Source organism: Esox lucius, chromosome 3 (assembly GCF_011004845.1).
Source record: "Esox lucius isolate fEsoLuc1 chromosome 3, fEsoLuc1.pri, whole genome shotgun sequence".
Classification (NCBI taxonomy): domain Eukaryota; kingdom Metazoa; phylum Chordata; class Actinopteri; order Esociformes; family Esocidae; genus Esox; species Esox lucius.
Genome location: NC_047571.1, coordinates 35,060,885 through 35,083,788, shown reverse-complemented (window position 1 = coordinate 35,083,788; position 22,904 = coordinate 35,060,885). Strand labels below are relative to the sequence as shown.

Here is a 22,904-nt window from a genome sequence, read left to right as displayed (position 1 = left end):
TTCATTATATAAAATACACATTAGGACTACATATCTTCATTATATAAAATGACATTAGGGCTACATATCTCCATTATATTAAAATGACATTAGGCCTACATATCTTCATTATATAAAATACACATTAGGCTTACATATCTCCATTATATTAAAATGACATCAGGCCTACATATCTTCATTATATAAAATTACATTAGGCCTACATATCTTCATTAAATAAAATGACATTAGGCCTACATATCTTCATTATATAAAATGACATTAGGCCTACATATCTTCATTATATAAAATGACATTAGGCCTACATATCTTCATTATATAAAATGACATCAGGCCTACATATCTTCATTATATAAAATGACATCAGGCCTACATATCTTCATTATATAAAATGACATCAGGCCTACATATCTTCATTATATAAAATGACATCAGGCCTACATATCTTCATTATATAAAATGACATTAGGCCTACATATCTTCATTATATAAAATGACATTAGGCCTACATATCTTCATTAAATAAAATGACATTAGGCCTACATATCTTCATTATATAAAATGACATTAGGCCTACATATCTTCATTATATAAAATGACATTAGGCCTACATATCTTCATTATATAAAATGACATCAGGCCTACATATCTTCATTATATAAAATGACATCAGGCTTACATATCTTCATTATATAAAATGACATTAGGTCTACATATCTCCATTATATTAAAATGACATTAGGCCTACATATCTTCATTATATAAAATACACATTAGGACTACATATCTTCATTATATAAAATGACATTAGGGCTACATATCTCCATTATATTAAAATGACATTAGGCCTACATATCTTCATTATATAAAATGACATTAGGCCTACATATCTTCATTATATAAAATGACATCAGGCCTACATATCTTCATTATATAAAATGACATCAGGCTTACATATCTTCATTATATAAAATGACATTAGGCCTACATATCTTCATTATATAAAATGACATTAGGCCTACACATCTTCATTATATAAAATACACATTAGGACTACATATCTTCATTATATAAAATGACATTAGGGCTACATATCTCCATTATATTAAAATGACATTAGGCCTACATATCTTCATTATATAAAATACACATTAGGCTTACATATCTCCATTATATTAAAATGACATCAGGCCTACATATCTTCATTATATAAAATTACATTAGGCCTACATATCTTCATTAAATAAAATGACATTAGGCCTACATATCTTCATTATATAAAATGACATTAGGCCTACATATCTTCATTATATAAAATGACATTAGGCCTACATATCTTCATTATATAAAATGACATCAGGCCTACATATCTTCATTATATAAAATGACATCAGGCCTACATATCTTCATTATATAAAATGACATCAGGCCTACATATCTTCATTATATAAAATGACATCAGGCCTACATATCTTCATTATATAAAATGACATTAGGCCTACATATCTTCATTAAATAAAATGACATTAGGCCTACATATCTTCATTATATAAAATGACATTAGGCCTACATATCTTCATTAAATAAAATGACATTAGGCCTACATATCTTCATTATATAAAATGACATTAGGCCTACATATCTTCATTATATAAAATGACATTAGGCCTACATATCTTCATTATATAAAATGACATCAGGCCTACATATCTTCATTATATAAAATGACATCAGGCTTACATATCTTCATTATATAAAATGACATTAGGTCTACATATCTCCATTATATTAAAATGACATTAGGCCTACATATCTTCATTATATAAAATACACATTAGGACTACATATCTTCATTATATAAAATGACATTAGGGCTACATATCTCCATTATATTAAAATGACATTAGGCCTACATATCTTCATTATATAAAATGACATTAGGCCTACATATCTTCATTATATAAAATGACATCAGGCCTACATATCTTCATTATATAAAATGACATCAGGCTTACATATCTTCATTATATAAAATGACATTAGGCCTACATATCTTCATTATATAAAATGACATTAGGCCTACACATCTTCATTATATAAAATACACATTAGGACTACATATCTTCATTATATAAAATGACATTAGGGCTACATATCTCCATTATATTAAAATGACATTAGGCCTACATATCTTCATTATATAAAATACACATTAGGCTTACATATCTCCATTATATTAAAATGACATCAGGCCTACATATCTTCATTATATAAAATTACATTAGGCCTACATATCTTCATTAAATAAAATGACATTAGGCCTACATATCTTCATTATATAAAATGACATTAGGCCTACATATCTTCATTATATAAAATGACATTAGGCCTACATATCTTCATTATATAAAATGACATCAGGCCTACATATCTTCATTATATAAAATGACATCAGGCCTACATATCTTCATTATATAAAATGACATCAGGCCTACATATCTTCATTATATAAAATGACATCAGGCCTACATATCTTCATTATATAAAATGACATTAGGCCTACATATCTTCATTAAATAAAATGACATTAGGCCTACATATCTTCATTATATAAAATGACATTAGGCCTACATATCTTCATTAAATAAAATGACATTAGGCCTACATATCTTCATTATATAAAATGACATTAGGCCTACATATCTTCATTATATAAAATGACATTAGGCCTACATATCTTCATTATATAAAATGACATCAGGCCTACATATCTTCATTATATAAAATGACATCAGGCTTACATATCTTCATTATATAAAATGACATCAGGCCTACATATCTTCATTATATAAAATGACATCAGGCTTACATATCTTCATTATATAAAATGACATCAGGCTTACATATCTTCATTATATAAAATGACATCAGGCTTACATATCTTCATTATATAAAATGACATTAGGTCTACATATCTTCATTATATAAAATTACATTAGGCCTACATATCTTTATTATATAAAATTACATTAGGTCTACATATCTTCATTATATAAAATTACATTAGGCCTACATATCTTTATTATATAAAATTACATTAGGCCTACATAATACAGTATCTACAACTAGCCTGACTGTCAGAGTAACACTGGACAATATGTATGTTTGCTGTATTCTTGTCAAATAAAATAACTACAGAAATATTAGAAGAGCCCAAATAAGATCGATTTCTTACCATTGAGCAGTTCTATAATGGCAGGGATGATACCAGACTTAGCCAACATGGCGGCACAGCTGTCATCCATGGAGACAGTCCCGATCATGATCACCACTTCTAGGATGAGGTCATCCTCCGCTGACCCTGATGACATCACACACAGGGGGGAGCAGTCACACATTAAGGTCTCCATTCTCTTTACATTATTTTATTAACTTGATTACATTTTAACATCCCTTTCTCCTCCATTCCTTGGTTTTATCTGATCTTAACTCGTAACTACAGGAACACTGCATGAATCCCTCCTGTCTCCCTCCATTCCTTGGTTTTATCTGATCTTAACTCGTAACTACAGGAACACTGCGTGAATCCCTCCTGTCTCCCTCCATTCCTTGGTTTAATCTGATCTTAACTCGTAACTACAGGAACACTGCGTGAATCCCTCCTGTCTCCCTCCATTCCTTGGTTTTATCTGATCTTAACTCGTAACTACAGGAACACTGCGTGAATCCCTCCTGTCTCCCTCCATTCCTTGGTTTTATCTGATCTTAACTCGTAACTACAGGAACACTGCATGAATCCCTCCTGTCTCCCTCCATTCCTGGTTTAAGCATCTAAGATGTAACATCCCCTCCTAAAGTGACTTTACATATAGCTCAGTTTTGTTAAAGGTAATTCATTTACGAATCACTTCAATAATTGAAATGCCTTATTCCTCACAGTTGTCCTGAATAGATTGTTCATAGAATATTAAACTTTTAGGTTAGAGCATCTGACCAGTAACTGAAAAGTTGCTAGATTGAATCCCAAGCCCGCAACTTGAATGTCTCCTAATGTTGCTGTAAAGCCTACAAAGCCATTCACTTAGAACTAATATTCAAGAGGTTTAAAGGCACCTCCTGTCTCCCTCACTCTGTACCTGGTTTAAGCCGGTCTTTAAGGTAAGGTACCAGGTTGTACTCTTTCAGTACCAGTTCCCAGTCCAGATCAGGTATGGTGAGGTTAGCCAGAGTTCCCAGACACTCGATCACAAACTCTTCATCTTCGTCAGGGCTTATCTGAGCTGCCAGGTCGCCAACATAGCCCTGGTGAAACAGAAACAAACACAGCGCCTAAACATTTATATTTTAATGAATCAGAATTTAATGAATCCAGAGCAACTGACAATAAACTAAAAACAAATGAAAGTAATTGTATGTTTTCATTTTGTACTGTGCTGTATAAATAGTCCTGTATGAATATTTGTTTTAACTTAACAATTCTGATCTCTACAAATTGGAAACTATTAGTTCAGCTCTGAAAAGGGTCTGATGTGCTGAGATAGGTGGAAAACAAGTATAATAGACAAGGTTGCAAATCTCCAGAACTTTGTGTTTTCAGAAATCCTATTTGGGGGATTCCGGATTGTGTAACATTTCCTGATACTGGGAATCCCAGCAAACGGGATTTTTGAATAAGAGACAAATTTATCGTGGGCAGAATTTGTCATCCATGACTAGAATTGAAAATGAACCAATCCTGTTAAAACATCTGCTTCCATGAAGCCACTGTGATCAATCACAGCTGGTGCATACAATGAAGAGGTGTTTTGGAGGTCCGTCGTGCTGCGAGATGTTCCTGATCATTTTCATCAGCAGGGGATCCTTCAGTTTAAGAGCTCTCTTCATCAGCATCTTTAGCCCGTTGCCTGAGAAACAGAGCCCACAGATTTCTGTAGATTTTTCAGATAAACTAGGTAACTGATAGTGGATTATACCTTCACAGATGACCTGGGTAACTAATAGTGGATTATACCTTCACAGATGACCTGGGTAATTGATAGTGGATAATACCTTCACAGATGACCTGGGTAACTAATAGTGGATTATACCTTCACAGATGACCTGGGTAATTGATAGTGGATAATAGCTTCACAGATGACCTGGGTAATTGATAGTGGATAATAGCTTCACAGAGAGGCTGGGTAACTGGTAGTGGTTTATACCTTCACAGATAATTTGGGCGTTCCTCTTGTTAGCTGCCAAGTTGATGCAGAAGGAGATGAGCTCTGCATCGATCCGCTCCTCTCCATGCTCAAACAACATCTTCATCAACTGTTTTAATTACATCAACCACCAAATTAGCATGTTAGCTTTAAGTGCTTTTACAGATTCCTAGCCTGAAACCCCAAACAGCAAGAAACAAGAGAGCTGGAGGACAGAGCATTCCCTGGCCAACAACCGCGATTCAGCTCCCAGACGGCTAAACAAGGGAGCCTTGTCGGACATCCACCAAACCACCACGCAGAGGTGTCAGTACACTGCAATTAGGATCTGAACACCAGGCTGCAATGATGCAAACTACTTCCCTAACCAGTTTATTTTTGTCTGCGCAAATAGGTAATTGTACAAAGACAGGGACACATTTTCAAAGATAAGGACAAGGATAGGGACTATAGGATCAGGTGTAATGATAACTGTCCTATAGGATCAGGTGTAATGATAACTGTCCTACTGGATCAGGTGTAATGATAACTGTCCTACTGGATCAGGTGTAATGATAACTGTCTTACTGGATCAGGTGTAATGATAACTGTCCTACTGGATCAGGTGTAATGATAACTGTCCTACTGGATCAAGTGTAATGATAACTGTCCTACTGGATCAGGTGTAATGATAACTGTCCTACTGGATTAGGTGTAATGATAACTGTCCTACTGGATTAGGTGTAATGATAACTGTCCTACTGGATCAGGTGTAATGATAACTGTCCTACTGGATCAGGTGTAATGATAACTGTCCTACTGGATCAGGTGTAATGATAACTGTCCTACTGGATTAGGTGTAATGATAACTGTCCTACTGGATCAGGTGTAATGTTACCTGTGGGATGCAGTCTGTGTAGGCGAACATGGACTTGAAGCGGTCATCCACACTGATGTGGTAAAGGATGCACATGGCTATTTGTTTGTGGTTTTCATCACCTGAGAGGATAGAAATACATATAAAACCAATAGGTATTATATCAGTATTTTGATCATTGGAGTTGTAAAGGTAATAGTAGTAGTGGTAATAGTAGTAGTGGTAATAGTAGTAGTGGTAATAGTAGTAGTGGTAGAACTATCAGTAGCAGTAGTAGTACTAGTAGCAGTAGTAGTAATAGTACTAGTAAAAGTAGTAGTAATAGTAATATAACTTGTAGATGTAGTAATAGTAGTAGTACTAGTAGCCATATTAGTACGAGTAATATTTGTATATTATTAGTAGAAATAGTAGCAGTAGTAGTAAAAGTAAAAGTAGTAGTACTATTAGCAGTAGTTGAAATAATACAAGTAACAGCAGCAGTAACAGTAGTAGTACAAGTAATAATTGTGTATTAGTAGTAGATCTAGTAGCAGTAGTATTAATAGTAGTAGTACAATTAGCAGTAGTACTAGTAGAAGTACTAGTAGAAGTAGTAGACATAGCAGTAGTACTAGTAGCTGTAGTATTACAGTAGTAGTAAAAGTAATAGTATGTGAAGCAGGTAGTAGAAATAGTAGTATAACTAGCAGCAAGTAGTAATATTAGTAGTCCTAGAAGTTGTAGCAGTAGTAGTAAAAGTAGTAGTACTATTACTAGTGGCAGCAGTAGTAATAGCACTAGTAGCAGTGATAGTCATAGTAGTAAAAGTAGTAGTACTATTACTAGTGGGAGTAGTAGTAATAGCAGTAGTAGCAGTGATAGTAGTAGGAGTAAAAGTATTAGTAGTAGCAGTAGTTACCCAGTAGAGATGTGAGTTTGGGCAGCAGGCCGACCTGCACCATCTTGTTGCGGAGGCCTGTGTCGAAGGAGAGGTTAAGAAGGAGACGCAGTGTGATGTTCAGGAGGTCTTCATGTTCACACGGGACCAGACGTGACAAACGCTCTACGGTGTCCACCTCCGCCTGGCAACAACACCAACCAATCACAATACAGGGTTAGAGTGGGCAATCAAAACACAGGGAAATATCCTCTACCACTATAATGTATACATGATGATGCCTCTATCCTCTACCACTATAATGTATACATGATGATGCCTCTATCCTCTACCACTATAATGTATACATGATGATGCCTCTATCCTGTACCACTATAATGTATACATGATGATGCCTCTATCCTCTACCACTATAATGTATACATGATGATGCCTCTATCCTGTACCACTATAATGTATACATGATGATGCCTCTATCCTCTACCACTATAATGTATACATGATGATGCCTCTATCCTGTACCACTATAATGTATACATGATGATGCCTCTATCCTCTACCACTATAATGTATACATGATGATGCCTCTATCCTCTACCACTATAATGTATACATGATGATGCCTCTATCCTCTACCACTATAATGTATACATGATGATGCCTCTATCCTCTACCACTATAATGTATACATGATGATGCCTCTATCCTCTACCACTATAATGTATACATGATGATGTTTCTATCCTCTACCACTATAATGTATACATGATGATGCCTCTATCCTCTACCACTATAATGTATACATGATGATGCCTCTATCCTCTACCACTATAATGTATACATGATGATGCCTCTATCCTGTACCACTATAATGTATACATGATGATGCCTCTATCCTCTACCACTATAATGTATACATGATGATGCCTCTATCCTCTACCACTATAATGTATACATGATGATGCCTCTATCCTCTACCACTATAATGTATACATGATGATGCCTCTATCCTCTACCACTATAATGTATACATGATGATGCCTCTATCCTCTACCACTATAATGTATACATCACAATGTTTCTATCCTCTACCACTATAATGTATACATCACAATGTTTCTATCCTCTACCACTATAATGTATACATGATGATGCCTCTATCCTCTACCACTATAATGTATACATGATGATGCCTCTATCCTCTACCACTATAATGTATACATGATGATGCCTCTATCCTCTACCACTATAATGTATACATTACAATGTTTCTATCCTCTACCACTATAATGTATACATGATGATGCCTCTATCCTCTACCACTATAATGTATACATGATGATGCCTCTATCCTCTACCACTATAATGTATACATGACGATGCCTCTATCCTCTACCACTATAATGTATACATGATGATGCCTCTATCCTCTACCACTATAATGTATACATGATGATGCCTCTATCCTCTACCACTATAATGTATACATTACGATGCCTCTATCCTCTACCACTATAATGTAAACATCACAATGCCTCTATCCTCTACCATTATAATGTATATATTATAGACATAACAGTATTTTATGAACATTTTACAGAGGACCATGATTCCCCAGAAAAGCCAGAGAGTGTGTAAGTACAGTGTGTGTTGTCATGTTATGCTATAATACACAAATTACATACTGTATATAATTGCATCATCAGCTAGCTAACGAACTGCAATTTGTGTATAATGTAATGCTTTTGCATTGTTAGAAGTGCAGTGTTATTTTCTCCACTTTGAAAAACTGACTGTTAAACACAGGAAGAATCCGGTCAGTTGAAAATAACAGCTGCATTTTAAATATGACAACATTTGCTTGGGGAAAACCACATTGACCAGCACTTTCAGGTAAATGGTGCCACTAGTCAAAGTAGGAAGTGCTATCAAGAAATCTTTCATATGCAATGAGATTTTTGATAATCCGGTATGATGGTATCAATGCTAACTCCAGGCTGAGAAAAAAGTTAAGAATGGCTTATCAGGAAATATGAAACAATGGGCCTACACCAGGTAAGGGGAATTTTACCCAAATATAATTTTAGGTCAAACAAACCCTTTAGAGGATATTCCTTCAATGTAATCATTTACACAAGACGGACTCTAATGGAATTCATTCAGTTTGGCTCAGAAACTGTCTAACATGTGTACTATAGAAACATGATGAAAGCTTTTCGAAGCCCAGAGCACATTTCTTCTAATCTAAAACAAGGATTTGGTAAGAGGATACGGGCTTATAAAAACAACTGGACCTAGTTTCAGAGGGGAAACCGAGAAGGGAGAGAGGGAAAAGAGAGAGAGAGAGGGAAACAGAGAAGGGAGAGAGGGAAGAGAGAGAGAGAGAGGGAAGAGAGAGAGAGAGGGAAAAGGGGGGAAACACAGGAAGAAAGGGAGGACTGATAAATGCACCACATATCTGTATGTGATAGGTTCCAGGTGGGGCAACAGAACAGGACACCAGAGGGAAAGCAGTGCATGCTGGGATATGGTCAGAGGGGGAGAGGTGGAAGAGGAGGGGAAGAGAGAGAGGGGCAGGGGGTTATAGAGGGAGGGTGAGAGGTAGGAAGAGGGGGGAGAGAAGAGAGAGGGGGGGAGAGAAGAGAGAGGGGGGGAGAGAAGAGAGAGGGGCAGGGGGTTATAGAGAGAGGGTGAGAGGTAGGAAGAGGGGGGAGAGGTAGAGAGAGGGGGGGAGGTAGAGAGAGAGGGGGAGAGGGAGAGGGGAAGGGGGGGGATGGAGAAAGAGAATTCCCTCCAAGCTTTATCCTCATATTATTTAGGTTGTTCAAAAAGATGTTTCCAGAGGGAGTCACCTACTCTCCAGCCCTACCTACTTCCTTTATCCCTCTCTCCCTCCATCCCTCTCTTCCTTCATCCCTCTCTCCCTCCATCCCTCTCTTCCTTCATCCCTCTCCCTCCATCCCTCTCTTCCTTCATCCCTCTCTCCCTCCATCCCTCTCTTCCTTCATCCCTCTCCCTCCATCCCTCTCTTCCTTCATCCCTCTCCCTCCATCCCTCTCTTCCTTCATCCATCCCTCTCTCCCTCCATCCCTCCCTCCCTCTCTTCACTCATCCCTCTCTCCCTCCATCCATCCCTCTCTCCCTCAATCCCTCTCTTCACTCATCCCTCTCTCCCTCAATCCCTCTCTCCCTCCATCCCTCCCTCTCTCCCTCCATCCCTCCCTCTCTCCCTCCATCCCTCCCTCTCTTCCTTTATCCTTCTCTCCCTCCGTCCCTCCCTCTCTCCCTCCATCCATCCCTCCCTCCCTCTCTCCCTCCATCCCTCCCTCTCTTCCTTTATCCTTCTCTCCCTCCGTCCCTCCCTCTCTCCCTCCATCCATCCCTCCCTCTCTCCCTCCATCCCTCTCTCCCTCCATCCATCCCTCTCTCCCTCCATCCCTCCCTCTCTTCCTTCATCCCTCTCTCCCTCCATCCCTCCCTCTGTCCCTCCATCCCTCCCTCTCTCCCTCCATCCCTCCCTCTCTTCCTTTATCCTTCTCTCCCTCCGTCCCTCCCTCTCTCCCTCCATTCCTAACTCACCATATCATTCTTGTTCTCCAGGAAGATGCTGAGTTTCTTGAGAAAAGAGACAACCAGAACCAGTAGCTCCTCGTTCTCCCGGTCCAGAGTTTTGACCAGCATGTGAACAATGTTCTTGTTCCTCATCTTCAGCTCCGTACGAGTGTCTTCAGCCAGGTTCAATAACAGATAGAGAGCCACTGGAGAAGAGACAGGTGATTTAATTAGAGAATTCAATTATGTAAAACAAAATTGTATTATGGAGTTATGGAACCCTTTACAAAAGGCATAAATTCCTGTAACTTTCCAAACTTTTCCAAATCATGTTTAATCCCTCCTGACTCCTGGAATATTTCAACAAGTAGTTCTAAAGAACCCTAGGTTTGATTCAAGGTCACCAGGGGTTGAAGTTACCTCTGAGGAGCTGTTCCTGTTTCACCAGAAGACCTTGGTACTTCTTAAAAGCCTTCTCATGGTCCTTCCTCAGAGCCTGGTTGTCAGGGTCGTCTTCACGTAGTCACAGTAAAGGAAGGGTTCTGATATATTGACTATTGACAGATAATTGATTAACTGACTGGTTATTGATTAGGTTGGTGAGTGTTGAATTGTTCTGATCGACTGATTATTGGTTGATTATTGAACATTAACAAAACAAGAAAAAGTAAATGGGGCACAATGGAAACCGTGAGACCATGTGAACAGCTTCCATTAATCTCCCATAGTAAAACTCAAGCTGCATCAGTGGCAGATAAACCAGAGTTAGAGTGCAGGGCCAGATGAAACTTATGGGCCAGGTGAAACATATGGGCCAGGTGAAACATATGGGCAAGGTGAAACATATGGGCAAGGTGAAACATATGGGCCAGGTGAAACATATGGGCAAGGTGAAGCATATGGGCCAGGTGAAACATATGGGCAAGGTGAAACATATGGGCCAGGTGAAACAAACGGGCAAGGTGAAACATATGGGCCAGGTGAAACAAACGGGCAAGGTGAAACATATGGGCCAGGTGAAACAAACGGGCCTGATGAAACACACGGGCCAGATGAAACACACGGGCCAGATGAAACACACGGGCCTGATGAATCACACGGGCCAGATGAATCACACGGGCCAGATGAAACACACGGGCCTGATGAAACTCTAGGGCCTGATGAAACTCTAGGGCCTGATGAAACTCTAGGGCCTGATGAAACACACGGGCCAGATGAAACACACGGGCCAGATGAAACACACGGGCCAGATGAAACACACGGGCCAGATGAAACTCTAGGGCCAGATGAAACACACGGGCCAGATGAAACACACGGGCCAGATGAAACTCTAGGGCCAGATGAAACACACGGGCCAGATGAAACACACGGGCCAGATGAAACACAAGGGCCAGATGAAACACACGGGCCAGATGAAACACAAGGGCCTGATGAATCACACGGGCCTGATGAAACTCTAGGGCCTGATGAAACTCTAGGGCCTGATGAAACTCTAGGGCCTGATGAAACACACGGGCCAGATGAAACACACGGGCCAGATGAAACACACGGGCCAGATGAAACACACGGGCCAGATGAAACACACGGGCCAGATGAAACACACGGCCAGATGAAACACACGGGCCAGATGAAACTCTAGGGCCTGATGAAACACACGGGCCAGATGAAACACACGGGCCAGATGAAACTCTAGGGCCTGATGAAACACACGGGCCAGATGAAACACACGGGCCAGATGAAACACACGGGCCAGATGAAACACACGGGCCAGATGAAACACACGGGCCAGATGAAACACACGGCCAGATGAAACACACGGGCCAGATGAAACTCTAGGGCCTGATGAAACACACGGGCCAGATGAAACACACGGGCCAGATGAAACTCTAGGGCCTGATGAAACACACGGGCCACATGAAACACAAGGGCCACATGAAACACAAGGGCCACATGAAACACAAGGGCCACATGAAACACAAGGGCCACATGAAACACAAGGGCCACATGAAACACAAGGGCCACATGAAACACAAGGGCCACATGAAACACAAGGGCCAGATTAAATACATGGGCCATTTACTTCACCTGAACTGCTCCTCCAAGACTATCTGCAAAATGACAGCCAGAGTCAAATCAGTAGGATATAGGTCTTGGTTTTCTTCTGCAGTTCGTCTTGCCAGAGGTCGTACCTCTTCAGCTCGTGTTCGATGACGTTCATGCAGAGAGCTCCAATCTTGTAATGTGTCACCAGACCGTGGAACTGGGAGAAACTAGAGGGAGAGAACCCAGAGTCAGTATGGCGCGTCACTCTGCACCTCAATCAGATCAAGACCACTGGGGGGTCCACATGAAGAGCCTATGAAGACTGAGGAGCATTTATACAAATGTAAAACAGTTATAGTAGAAAAAACTCAAATAGCGGCAGGCAATCTAAGTAGAGTCAGTCTGTAACATAACAGAGTTGGTCGAGTATTACTATCTTGAACTGATAGACAGCAGTATCCAATCCAAATAAGTCACATTCAAGCCTATAGATTGTATGTACATTTAAAATGTTAATAAAAACATGTAAAGGATTATATTGAAAAATTTACAAAGCAATTAAACAGGTATATGGAACTTTAAAGTACATTTATTCAAGAAATCTATTCCAGAACAATCTGTACATTTTAAAGGTGTTTCTAGCTATAACTGTGGACATATAGCCGTGGACATTGGGACAATACAACCCCTGGACATACAACCAATCTATGCAAATATGGTTGCGTGGAGAGGACTACTAGTAGTGTCAAAACAGGTTGTGGGAAGAGGACTACTAGTAGTGTCAAAACAGGTTGTGGGAAGAGGACTACTAGTAGTGTCAAAACAGGTTGTGGGAAGAGGACTATGAGTAGTGTCAAAACAGGTTGTGGGGAAAGGACTATTAGTAGTGTCAAAACAGGTTGTGGGAAGAGGACTATGAGTAGTGTCAAAACAGGTTGTGGGAAGAGGACTATTAGTAGTGTCAAAACAGGTTGTGGGGAAAGGACTATTAGTAGTGTCAAAACAGGTTGTGTGGAAAGGACTATTAGTAGTGTCAAAACAGGTTGTGGGGAAAGGACTATTAGTAGTGTCAAAACAGGTTGTGGAAAGAGGACTATTAGTTGTGTCAAAACAGGTTGTGGAAAGAGGACTATGAGTAGTGTCAAAACAGGTTGTGGGAAGAGGACTATTAGTTGTGTCAAAACAGGTTGTGGAAAGAGGACTATTAGTAGTGTCAAAACAGGTTGTGGGAAGAGGACTATTAGTAGTGTCAAAACAGGTTGTGGGAAGAGGACTATTAGTAGTGTCAAAACAGGTTGTGGGAAGAGGACTATTAGTTGTGTCAAAACAGGTTGTGGGAAGAGGACTATTAGTAGTGTCAAAACAGGTTGTGGGAAGAGGACTATTTGTAATCTGTTCTGGCCTTACAGATGGCAGGATGGATGAGTCATTAGAAGTATGGATTTCAAAAAAATGTGGTTTTCTTTTCGGTAAGTACACTTAACAATAACCTGTGAATTACTGTTTTCTTTGTGCATTAACATAGCACTGTATGAGTAAGCATTCCGAATGCTTCTTAACCCTCCCCTATTCTACCCCTGCCATGTTCCAAACACGCTAATGACCTCACATTCCCCAACACAAGGCCTGATACACAGACTATGTAATGGACTTCACAGTTATGACAGCCACATTACCATGAAACTCCAGTGAAAACAGAACCCTGTCCTGGGCCACCTGAGGTATCCCATAATATCCCTCAATGTCAGAGCACATTCTAGAATATTCTGGAACAATGTCAGAGCTCAGATCAGACCCTCTGATTAACATAATTCCATAATTGAAACATTGGGTTGGGTAATTCGTCACATGCGTCAGAAACCCACCTCCACTGTCAAAACTAAAGCTCGCTTACGTTCAACTTGGAAACGCAGCAAATAATTTACGACTCAGGGAGAACGAGAAGCCACGCCAAGAATAACTGTAGAATTTTTTTTTTTTATCAGAATCTGCCCTTTTCGTTCTTTAAATGGTCTGTGACAGCAGGCCCTGGTAACTTAATCACTGCTTTCAGAGAAAATGTTTGGAGAGCTTTGGTAGTTTACAGACAATCACCCTGTTCTGGTCGGAACAAGACTCAATTTAAAAACAGTATAATGACTGCATAGACAGTCCTCATTCCCTGTTGAAGACAGATATTTTTTTAGAAATACATGGCATAGGTGTATTCATTTGAAGTCAGAACGTGTTTTCTCTGAAATAGTTCATTAGTACTGTTTCATGTCAACTGTAAGAAGGCTGAATCAATGATTGGGTCTGTATTAAGTTATAAGAATAACACATATTATAAATATTTTATGGGTCTTTAAATAACCTGGACATGATAAACAGTAGGTGGCAGCCCTTTATGAAGCCAACTTTGCAACAACAGTGCAACAAATAAAGAATAACATATTGTCAAAGTAAAATTTCTGTTTTGGGGGATCTCATAATCTCAATCAATCAAATGTATTTATAAAGCCCTTTTTACATCAGCAGATGTCACAAAGTGCTTTTACAAAACACCTGGCCTTAATCTACGGTACATAACATAATTTAAAAGATTCAGAGAATAAATTTCTGTATGCAAGGGACAAGGCTGAAAACCAATATTGGATGGCCGTGATCTTCGGGTCCTCAGGCGGCACTGCCTAAAAAACAGACACGATTCTGTAGTGGACATCACTGCACGGGCTCAGGAACACTTCTGAAAACCACTGTCTGAAAAAAACATAGTACGGCGCTGCATCCAAAACGCAAGTTAAAACTCTACCATGCAAAGAAGAAACCATATATAAACAAGAACCTGAAACAACGCCGCCTTCTCTGGGCCCAAGCTCATTTAAGATGGACTGAGAAGAAGTGGAAAACTGTCCTGTCGTCTGACAAATCAAAATTTTAAATAATTCTGGGGAATCATGGAGCCGTGTCCTCCAGGCAAAAGAGAGGGACCATCTGGCTTGTTATCAGTGCACAGTTCAAAAGCCAGCATCTGTGATGGTATGGGGGTGCATTAGAGCACATGTCAAGGGTGACTTGCACATCTGTGAAGGCACCATTAATGCTGAACAATATATACATAGGTTTTGCAACATACTGTGGATATAAAAAGTCTACACACCCCTGTTAAAATTCCAGGTTCTTGTAATGTATAAGAATGAGACAAAGATAAATAATTTCCATGTGACCTATAACATGAACAATTCCATTGAAAACCAAACTGAAATCTTTGAGGGGGAAAAGTAAAAAATAAAAACTCTGCATAAGTGTGCACACCCTTAAACTGATACTTTTTTGAAGCACCTTTTGATTTTATTACAGCCCAGACTTTTTTGAAGCACCTTTTGATTTTATTACAGCCCAGACTTTTTGGGTAGGAGTTTATTAGCATGGCACATCTTGACGTGGCAATATTTGCCCACTCTTCTTTGCAAAAGCACTCCAAATCTGTCAGATTGCAAGGACATCTCCTGTGCACAGCCCTCTTCAAATCATCACACAGATGTTCAATTGGATTCAGGTCTGGGCTCTGGCTGGGCAATTCCAAAATGTTAATCTTCTTCTGGTGGAGCCATGCTTTTGTGGATTTGGATATGTGCTTTGGGTCATTGTCATGCTGAAAAGTGAACTTCCTCTTCATCTTCAGCTTTCTAACAGATGCCTGAAGGTTTTGTGCCAAAATTGCCTGGTATTTGGAACTGTTCATAATCCAGTTCCACCTGAAGAAAAACAGCCCCAAAGCATGATGCTGCCACCACCATGCTTCACTGTGGGTATGGTGTTCTTTGGTTAATGTGCAGGGGTTTTTCGTGCCAAACATACCTTTTGAAATGATGGCCAAAAAGTTCAACCTTGGTTTCATCAGACCATAACACATTTTCCCACGTGCTTTTGGGGGACTTGAGCCAAGCTTGATTATATTCTTTGTAATAAAAGGCTTCCGTCTGGCCACCCTACCCCATAGCTACACCAAAAATACGGGAGATTGTTGTCATATGTAGCACACAGCCAGTACTTGCCAGAAACTCCTGCAGTTCCTTTAATGTTGCTGTAGGCCTCTTGGAAGCCTCCCTGACCAGTTTTCTTCTTGTCATTTCATCAATTTTGGAGGGACGTCCAGTTATTGGTAATGTCTCTGTTGTGCCATATTTTCTTCACTTGATGATGACTGTCTTCATTGTGTTCCATGGTATATCTAATGCTTTGGAAATTATTTTGTACCCTTCTCCTGACTGATGTCTTTCAACATTGAGATCCCTCTGATGCTTTGGAAGCTCTCTGCGGACCATGGCTTTTGCTCTATGGTGCAACTAAGAAAATGTCAGGAAAATCCTACTAGAACAGCTGAACTTTATTTGTGATTAATCAGAGTCACATTAAATGATGGCAGGTGTGTAATGACTTCTATTTAACCTGAGTTTGAATGTGAATGGTTAATTCTGAACAAAGCCACACCCACAGGTAAAAGAGGGTGTGCACACTTATGCAACCGGGTTATTGTGAGTTTTCTTTCTAAGATTTCAGTTTGTTTTTCAATTGAATTGTTCACGTTATAGGTCACATTAAAGGTGGAAAAGTTCTGATATGATTTATCTTTGTCTTGTTCTCATACATCACAAAAACCTGGCATTTTAACAGGGGTGTGTAGACTTTTTATATCCACTGTATGTTGCCATCCATATTTCTTTTTCAGGGTAGGCCTTGCTTATTTCAGCAAGACAATGCCAAATCACATTGGCATGTATTGCAACAGCATGGCTCCATAGTAAAAAAGTCAGGGTGCTAAACTGGCCTGCCTGTAGTCCAGACCTGTCACCCATTGAAAACATTTGGTGCATTACAACCAGGAAAATATAACAAAGGAGACCCCAAACTGTTGAGCAGCTGCAATCCTATATCAAACGAGAATGGGAAAACATTTCACTTTCAAACTACAGCAAGTCTCCCCAGTTCCCAAATGCTTACAGAGTATTGTTAAAAGAAGAGGTGAAGCAACACAGTAGTAAACATGCGTTTCTGTCACAACTTTGAAACATGTTAAAATCAAAATGGGAGTAGGTTTTTCCAAAAACAATAACATTCCTCAGTTTCAACATTTGATGTTGCCTCTGTACTTTTTTCAATAATATACAGGGATAAATGATTAGCAAATCATTGCTTTCTGTTTTTATAGGCATTTTATACAGCGTCCCGACATTTTGGACACAGCGTTGTATGTTGGTGTATGTTGTGGTAGTTGTATGTTAATGTTTCTGTGGTAGTTGTATGTTAATGATTCTGTGGTAGTTGTATGTTGGTGTATGTTGTGGTAGTTGTATGCTGATGTTTCTGTGATAGTATATGTTGGTGTATGTTGTGGTAGTTGTATGTTTATGTTTCTGTGGTAGTATATGTTGGTGTATGTTGTGGTAGTTGTATGTTAATGATTCTGTGGTAGTATATGTTGGTGTATGTTGTGGTAGTTGTATGTTGATGTTTCTGTGGTAGTATATGTTGGTGTATGTTGTGGTAGTTGTATGCTGATGTTTCTGTGATTGTATATGTAGGTGTATGTTGTGGTAGTTGTATGTTGATGTTTCTGTGGTAGTATATGTTGGTGTATGTCGTGGTAGTTGTATGCTGATGTTTCTAGGGTAGTATATTTTGGTGTATGTCGTGGTAGTTGTATGCTGATGTTTCTGTGGTAGTATATGTTGGTGTATGTTGTGGTAGTTGCATGTTAATGATTCTGTGGTAGTTGTATGTTGTGGTAGTTGCATGTTGATGTTTCTGTGGTAGTATATGTTGGTGTACGTTGTGGTAGTTGTATGCTGATCTTTCTGTGGTAGTATATGTTGGTGTATGTTGTGGTAGTTGTATGCTGATGTTTCTGTGGTAGTATATGTTGGTGTACGTTGTGGTAGTTGTATGCTGATGTTTCTGTGGTAGTATATGTTGGTGTATGTCACGGTAGTTGTATGCTGATGTTTCTAGGGTAGTATATGTTGGTGTATGTTGTGGTAGTTGTATGCTGATGTTTCTGTGGTAGTATATGTTGGTGTATGTTGTGGTAGTACATTGTCCCTGCTTTGTCCCTCAACATGTAACCAGCTGAACATTTTCCTAGCCCTCCCTCCCCTGATTTCTCCCCTCTTCCCTCCTTCCCCCTCCAGTATCTACCTCCCCCACCTCCCTTCCACCAGTACCTACCTGGAGAAGCAGAAGAAGACATAGATGATGGTGGTGGCCAGCTCCACACTCTGTTTCCAGTCTTCTCTCAAAACTCTGGCCAGGGCTCCCAGGGCAGTCTCTACAGAGGCAGAAGGACAGACCAGCATTAGACATGGGCATGCGTCTATAGACAGACAGACCAGCATTAGACATGGTCAAGTGTCTAGGCTCCATAATTGATGTTTTTATAATGCGTGTCTGATAATGTTATTTCACCGTTCTTTAGTAGTTCTTCCAGGTTGTCAGGGTTACGGGAGAGGTGAAGGATGAGGGTTGCCCCATGGATCTTCTCTTCCATGCCTTCATACAGAAGTTCTACATACTCATCCACCTTGTTGATGTTAGCTTCCTCATCGATCTAAAAAGAGAGGTCACAACATCTGTACCTCGGCAGTACTAAACCTAGCCCAAGCACTCCATTATAGTACTAACCCTAGCCCAAGCACTCCATTATAGTACTAACCCTAGCCCAAGCACTCCATTATAGTACTAACCCTAGCCCAAGCACTCCATTATAGTACAAACCCTAGCCCAAGCACTCCATTATAGTACAAACCCTAGCCAAACCCTCCCTTATAGTATTAACCCTAGCCAAACCCTCCCTTATAGTACTAACCCTAGCCCAAGCACTCCATTATAGTATTAACCCTAGCCCAAGCACTCCATTATAGTATTAACCCTAGCCCAAGCACTCCATTATAGTACTAACCCTAGCCAAAACCCTCCCTTATACTACTAACCCTAGCCCAAACCCTCCCTTATAGTACTAACCCTAGCCCAAACCCTGTCTTACTGTACTAACCCTAGCCCAAGCATTCCTTTATAGTACTAACCCTAGCCCAAACCCTCCCTTATAGTACAAACCCTAGCCCAAACCCTGTCTTACTGTACTAACCCTAACCCAAGCATTCCCCTTTATAGTACTAACCCTAGCCCAAACCCTCCCTTATAGTACTAACCCTAGCCCAAACCCTCCCCTTATTAGTACTAACCCAAGCCCAAACCCTCCCTTACAGTGCTAACCCTAGCCCAAACCCTCCCTTATAGTACTAACCCTAGCCCAAACCCTCCCTTATAGTACTTACCCTAGCCCAAACCCTCCATTCAAAGGCTGTAACGTCTACAGTACTAGCCATAGCCCAAACCCCCTCTTACCTCCATTCCTTCAAATGGAGTGAGGTCTCTGGGTTTCACCACTCTCTTCTCCCTCCGTTCTGCGGCAAACAGATCAACATATCCAGTGTTACAGTGTTACAGTGTTACAGTGTTACACCAGACTGATTCAATGACCAATCAGACAGATACAGTAATGGGTCAAGTGTGAAGCACATCTTCTAATACAGAGGATTGAAACAATTGATGACTACACCAAACTAGTAACAGAAGAATAACTAAAACAGTATTTGCGCAAGTTAATAATAAATTAAATAAACGTATTTAATGTATCATTATTGCATCAATTCCAGTTCTAATTCGATGTTAATGAGCTACATTCCCACAATGTTATAACCCTGTAATAACATTCCCACAATGTAATAAACCAGTAATAACATTCCCACAATGTTATAAACCAGTAATAACATCTTACAATTTAGTAATAGCTCCAACTGTATCATAATCATCTTTAGACTCATTGACAATCCTGATCTTGTGAGCCAAAATCTAAGAAGACAAGATTCAAGATAAGAACTACAGTGGAACAACAGCTGACAATATTTAGGCTAGTTAGACGCTTACCGTAGTTAGGATAGTTAGACGCTTACCGTAGTTAGGATAGTTAGACGCTTACCGTAGTTAGGATAGTTAGACGCTTACCGTAGTTAGGATAGTTGGATGCTGATCGTAGTTAGGCTAGTTAGACGGATGACGGTAGTTAGGCTAGTTAGACGCTTACCGTAGTTAGGATAGTTGGATGCTGATCGTAGTTAGGCTAGTTAGACGGATGATGGTAGTTAGGCTAGTTAGACGGATGACGGTAGTTAGGCTAGTTAGACGCTTACCCTAATTAGGCAAGTTAGACACTGACCGTAGTTAGGCTAGTTAGACGGATGACGGTAGTTAGACTAGTTAGCCGATTACCTGTAGTTAGGCTAGTTAGACGTTGACTGTAGTTAGACTGGTTAGACGGATGACTGTAGTTAGGCTGGTTAGACGGATGACTGTAGTTAGGCTGGTTAGACGGATGACTGTAGTTAGGCTGGTTAGACGGATGATGCTCACCTTTCCCACTGGTCTTCCTACGGTTCTGCAGGTAGAAGAGCAGTTGCTCAACCTCGGACAGCTTGGAGGGATGGATGAGTTTACACTCCTCCACCACCTTACGGGCAAGCGAGGAGATGTCTGTGTTGGCATTCAGGCTCTTCACACGAATACTGACAGGATGGAGTCAAAACAAGTTGGAACAGATGGTTAATGGAAAGTTATGGAGAGGTTAATGGAATGCAGACTGGGGGTAGAACAAGGCAGCTATAATTGGCACACAGTCAAAAACTATGATCTAACAAGTTGATACATGTCAAATCTGTCATGATTTATTGAAACAGAGGATAGTTTCATGGTTTAGCTTTAGGGCTGGTGTCATGTGAAATGCATGCAGACATGAATGTAATTCATTTTCGATGAAAGTGTCTAATAAATGGCATGTATTATTTTAGATGCAGCTCTAAATTGACATTTGACCATTAGCCTGGCATCCTACTACAAAAGACAACAAACTTCTTAATTTTAGCTGTAAAAAGAAATATCACATATTGTGCCGTTCATCATAAATCCCATATAACATTCAAACCGTTTATTGACTGTAATATAACAAGGCTTACATCTTCTGGCACTCCTTCCGGTCTCCCAGCATCTCGTCCCCCATCTCTCCCAGAATGGTGGCCTCCACCTCATATTGGACAACAAGGGCTTTTTCTGTAGGGTGGACGTCCAGACTACCGCCCTTCACTTTCCTACGGTGGTCATAGAGAAGAATACAATATCTAAGTTTCATTTTAGTATGCACTTCAGTCTAGGAGGATCAACTAACTTTAAGTGGACCCTAATGAACAGCATCGTTTTAATGCAGCAAATTATTCTCCACGCAAATTCATGGAGGGTCTGAGATTCAATCGCTGTCACAGCCGATGTCGTCCTGACTGACGCGGCAGGAAAAAAAGACAACCTAGTTAGCAAGTGAAGAATGTTATTATGTAGCATTGTACAGGTACTCGTGATGTTAAGCTATGTATGTAGCTTTGATGATAAGCTATTATAATATCTATGAAAGATTAGAAAGCGAATTAGCAATCTGGGTGGTATGCGGCCAGCAGAATCTGGCTTTACATCACTGCTTACGTTAACGTTACAATCGGGGTATTATGGAACACATTGACAATTTGACCGCGTTATTTACCGTTTTAGATAACGTGCATCCTCCGACTGCATCATATGCTCTTTAAGTGAAGCCAATGATGCCTTTTTAACAAGAATCACTTGCTAAGGAAAATGTTGACGCCCGTTGCGGTGTTTTCTGGCTAGGATGGACTATCTTCCCCAGAAGGCATTGTGGTGCACAGAGCGAGTAAGACAAGTGGTTGAGAGTCGTGAAACTGACCTGGATGTTGTTGTGCGCCCTCTTAAGGCAGGATACGGCGTGGCGGCAATTCCGGAATCCATGGATGCCTGGATGTTGATAGCGCGCCGCACAGCGATTACAGATTCGGCTAACTTGTTGAATATTGAATACTGTTCAAATGCATTGTTCTGGAGAGCAGTTCTATGGTCTTTTCCTTTTACATTACAATGAAAAAAAAAATAACCAGCTGTTTTCTGATAAAATCCTGGACCTCTGAACTGAAATTGTACACAACCAGATATGGATCAGTAATATTGTAATGAATCAGATACCTAAAATAAGCGTGGTTCCAGATTCGTTTGTGTGTTATAGCTAACTCCTACATTAATATGAATGCCTTGGCCAAGCAGCACCAACTGAACTTTGACCGGGCTGGTCTGCATTGTGTCAGCCATTACAGGTTGAAATGATGTGGGGGAGTGAGCTTGATCTATCTGGTTTTAGGCCAGAATATATCTTTCACTGAATTTGTTTCATAGTTCACATATAATGTTTCGCTTTAGTAAAAATAGTGATGGATTGTTCTGA

General features: G+C 39.9%; 1 protein-coding gene across 1 annotated transcript in view; it reads right to left on the bottom strand.

The window, feature by feature from the left end:
• Positions 1-22,322, bottom strand: part of LOC105007189 (kinesin-associated protein 3) — a 34,493-nt gene extending 12,171 nt beyond the window's left edge. Inside the window, exons 1-15 of the mRNA XM_034291471.1 lie at positions 22,155-22,322; positions 21,580-21,711; positions 20,981-21,132; positions 19,916-19,974; positions 18,977-19,118; positions 18,740-18,839; positions 12,635-12,759; positions 10,910-11,008; positions 10,517-10,695; positions 6,959-7,121; positions 6,079-6,179; positions 5,202-5,310; positions 4,792-4,904; positions 4,137-4,302; positions 3,236-3,361 (exon numbers count right to left, since the gene is read on the bottom strand). Of these exons, the coding sequence (XP_034147362.1) occupies positions 3,236-3,361; positions 4,137-4,302; positions 4,792-4,904; positions 5,202-5,310; positions 6,079-6,179; positions 6,959-7,121; positions 10,517-10,695; positions 10,910-11,008; positions 12,635-12,759; positions 18,740-18,839; positions 18,977-19,118; positions 19,916-19,974; positions 20,981-21,132; positions 21,580-21,711; positions 22,155-22,189 (1,801 nt within the window). The 5' untranslated portion in view covers positions 22,190-22,322. The remainder of the gene's footprint in view (positions 1-3,235; positions 3,362-4,136; positions 4,303-4,791; positions 4,905-5,201; positions 5,311-6,078; positions 6,180-6,958; positions 7,122-10,516; positions 10,696-10,909; positions 11,009-12,634; positions 12,760-18,739; positions 18,840-18,976; positions 19,119-19,915; positions 19,975-20,980; positions 21,133-21,579; positions 21,712-22,154) is intronic.
• Positions 22,323-22,904: the final 582 nt, after the last annotated feature.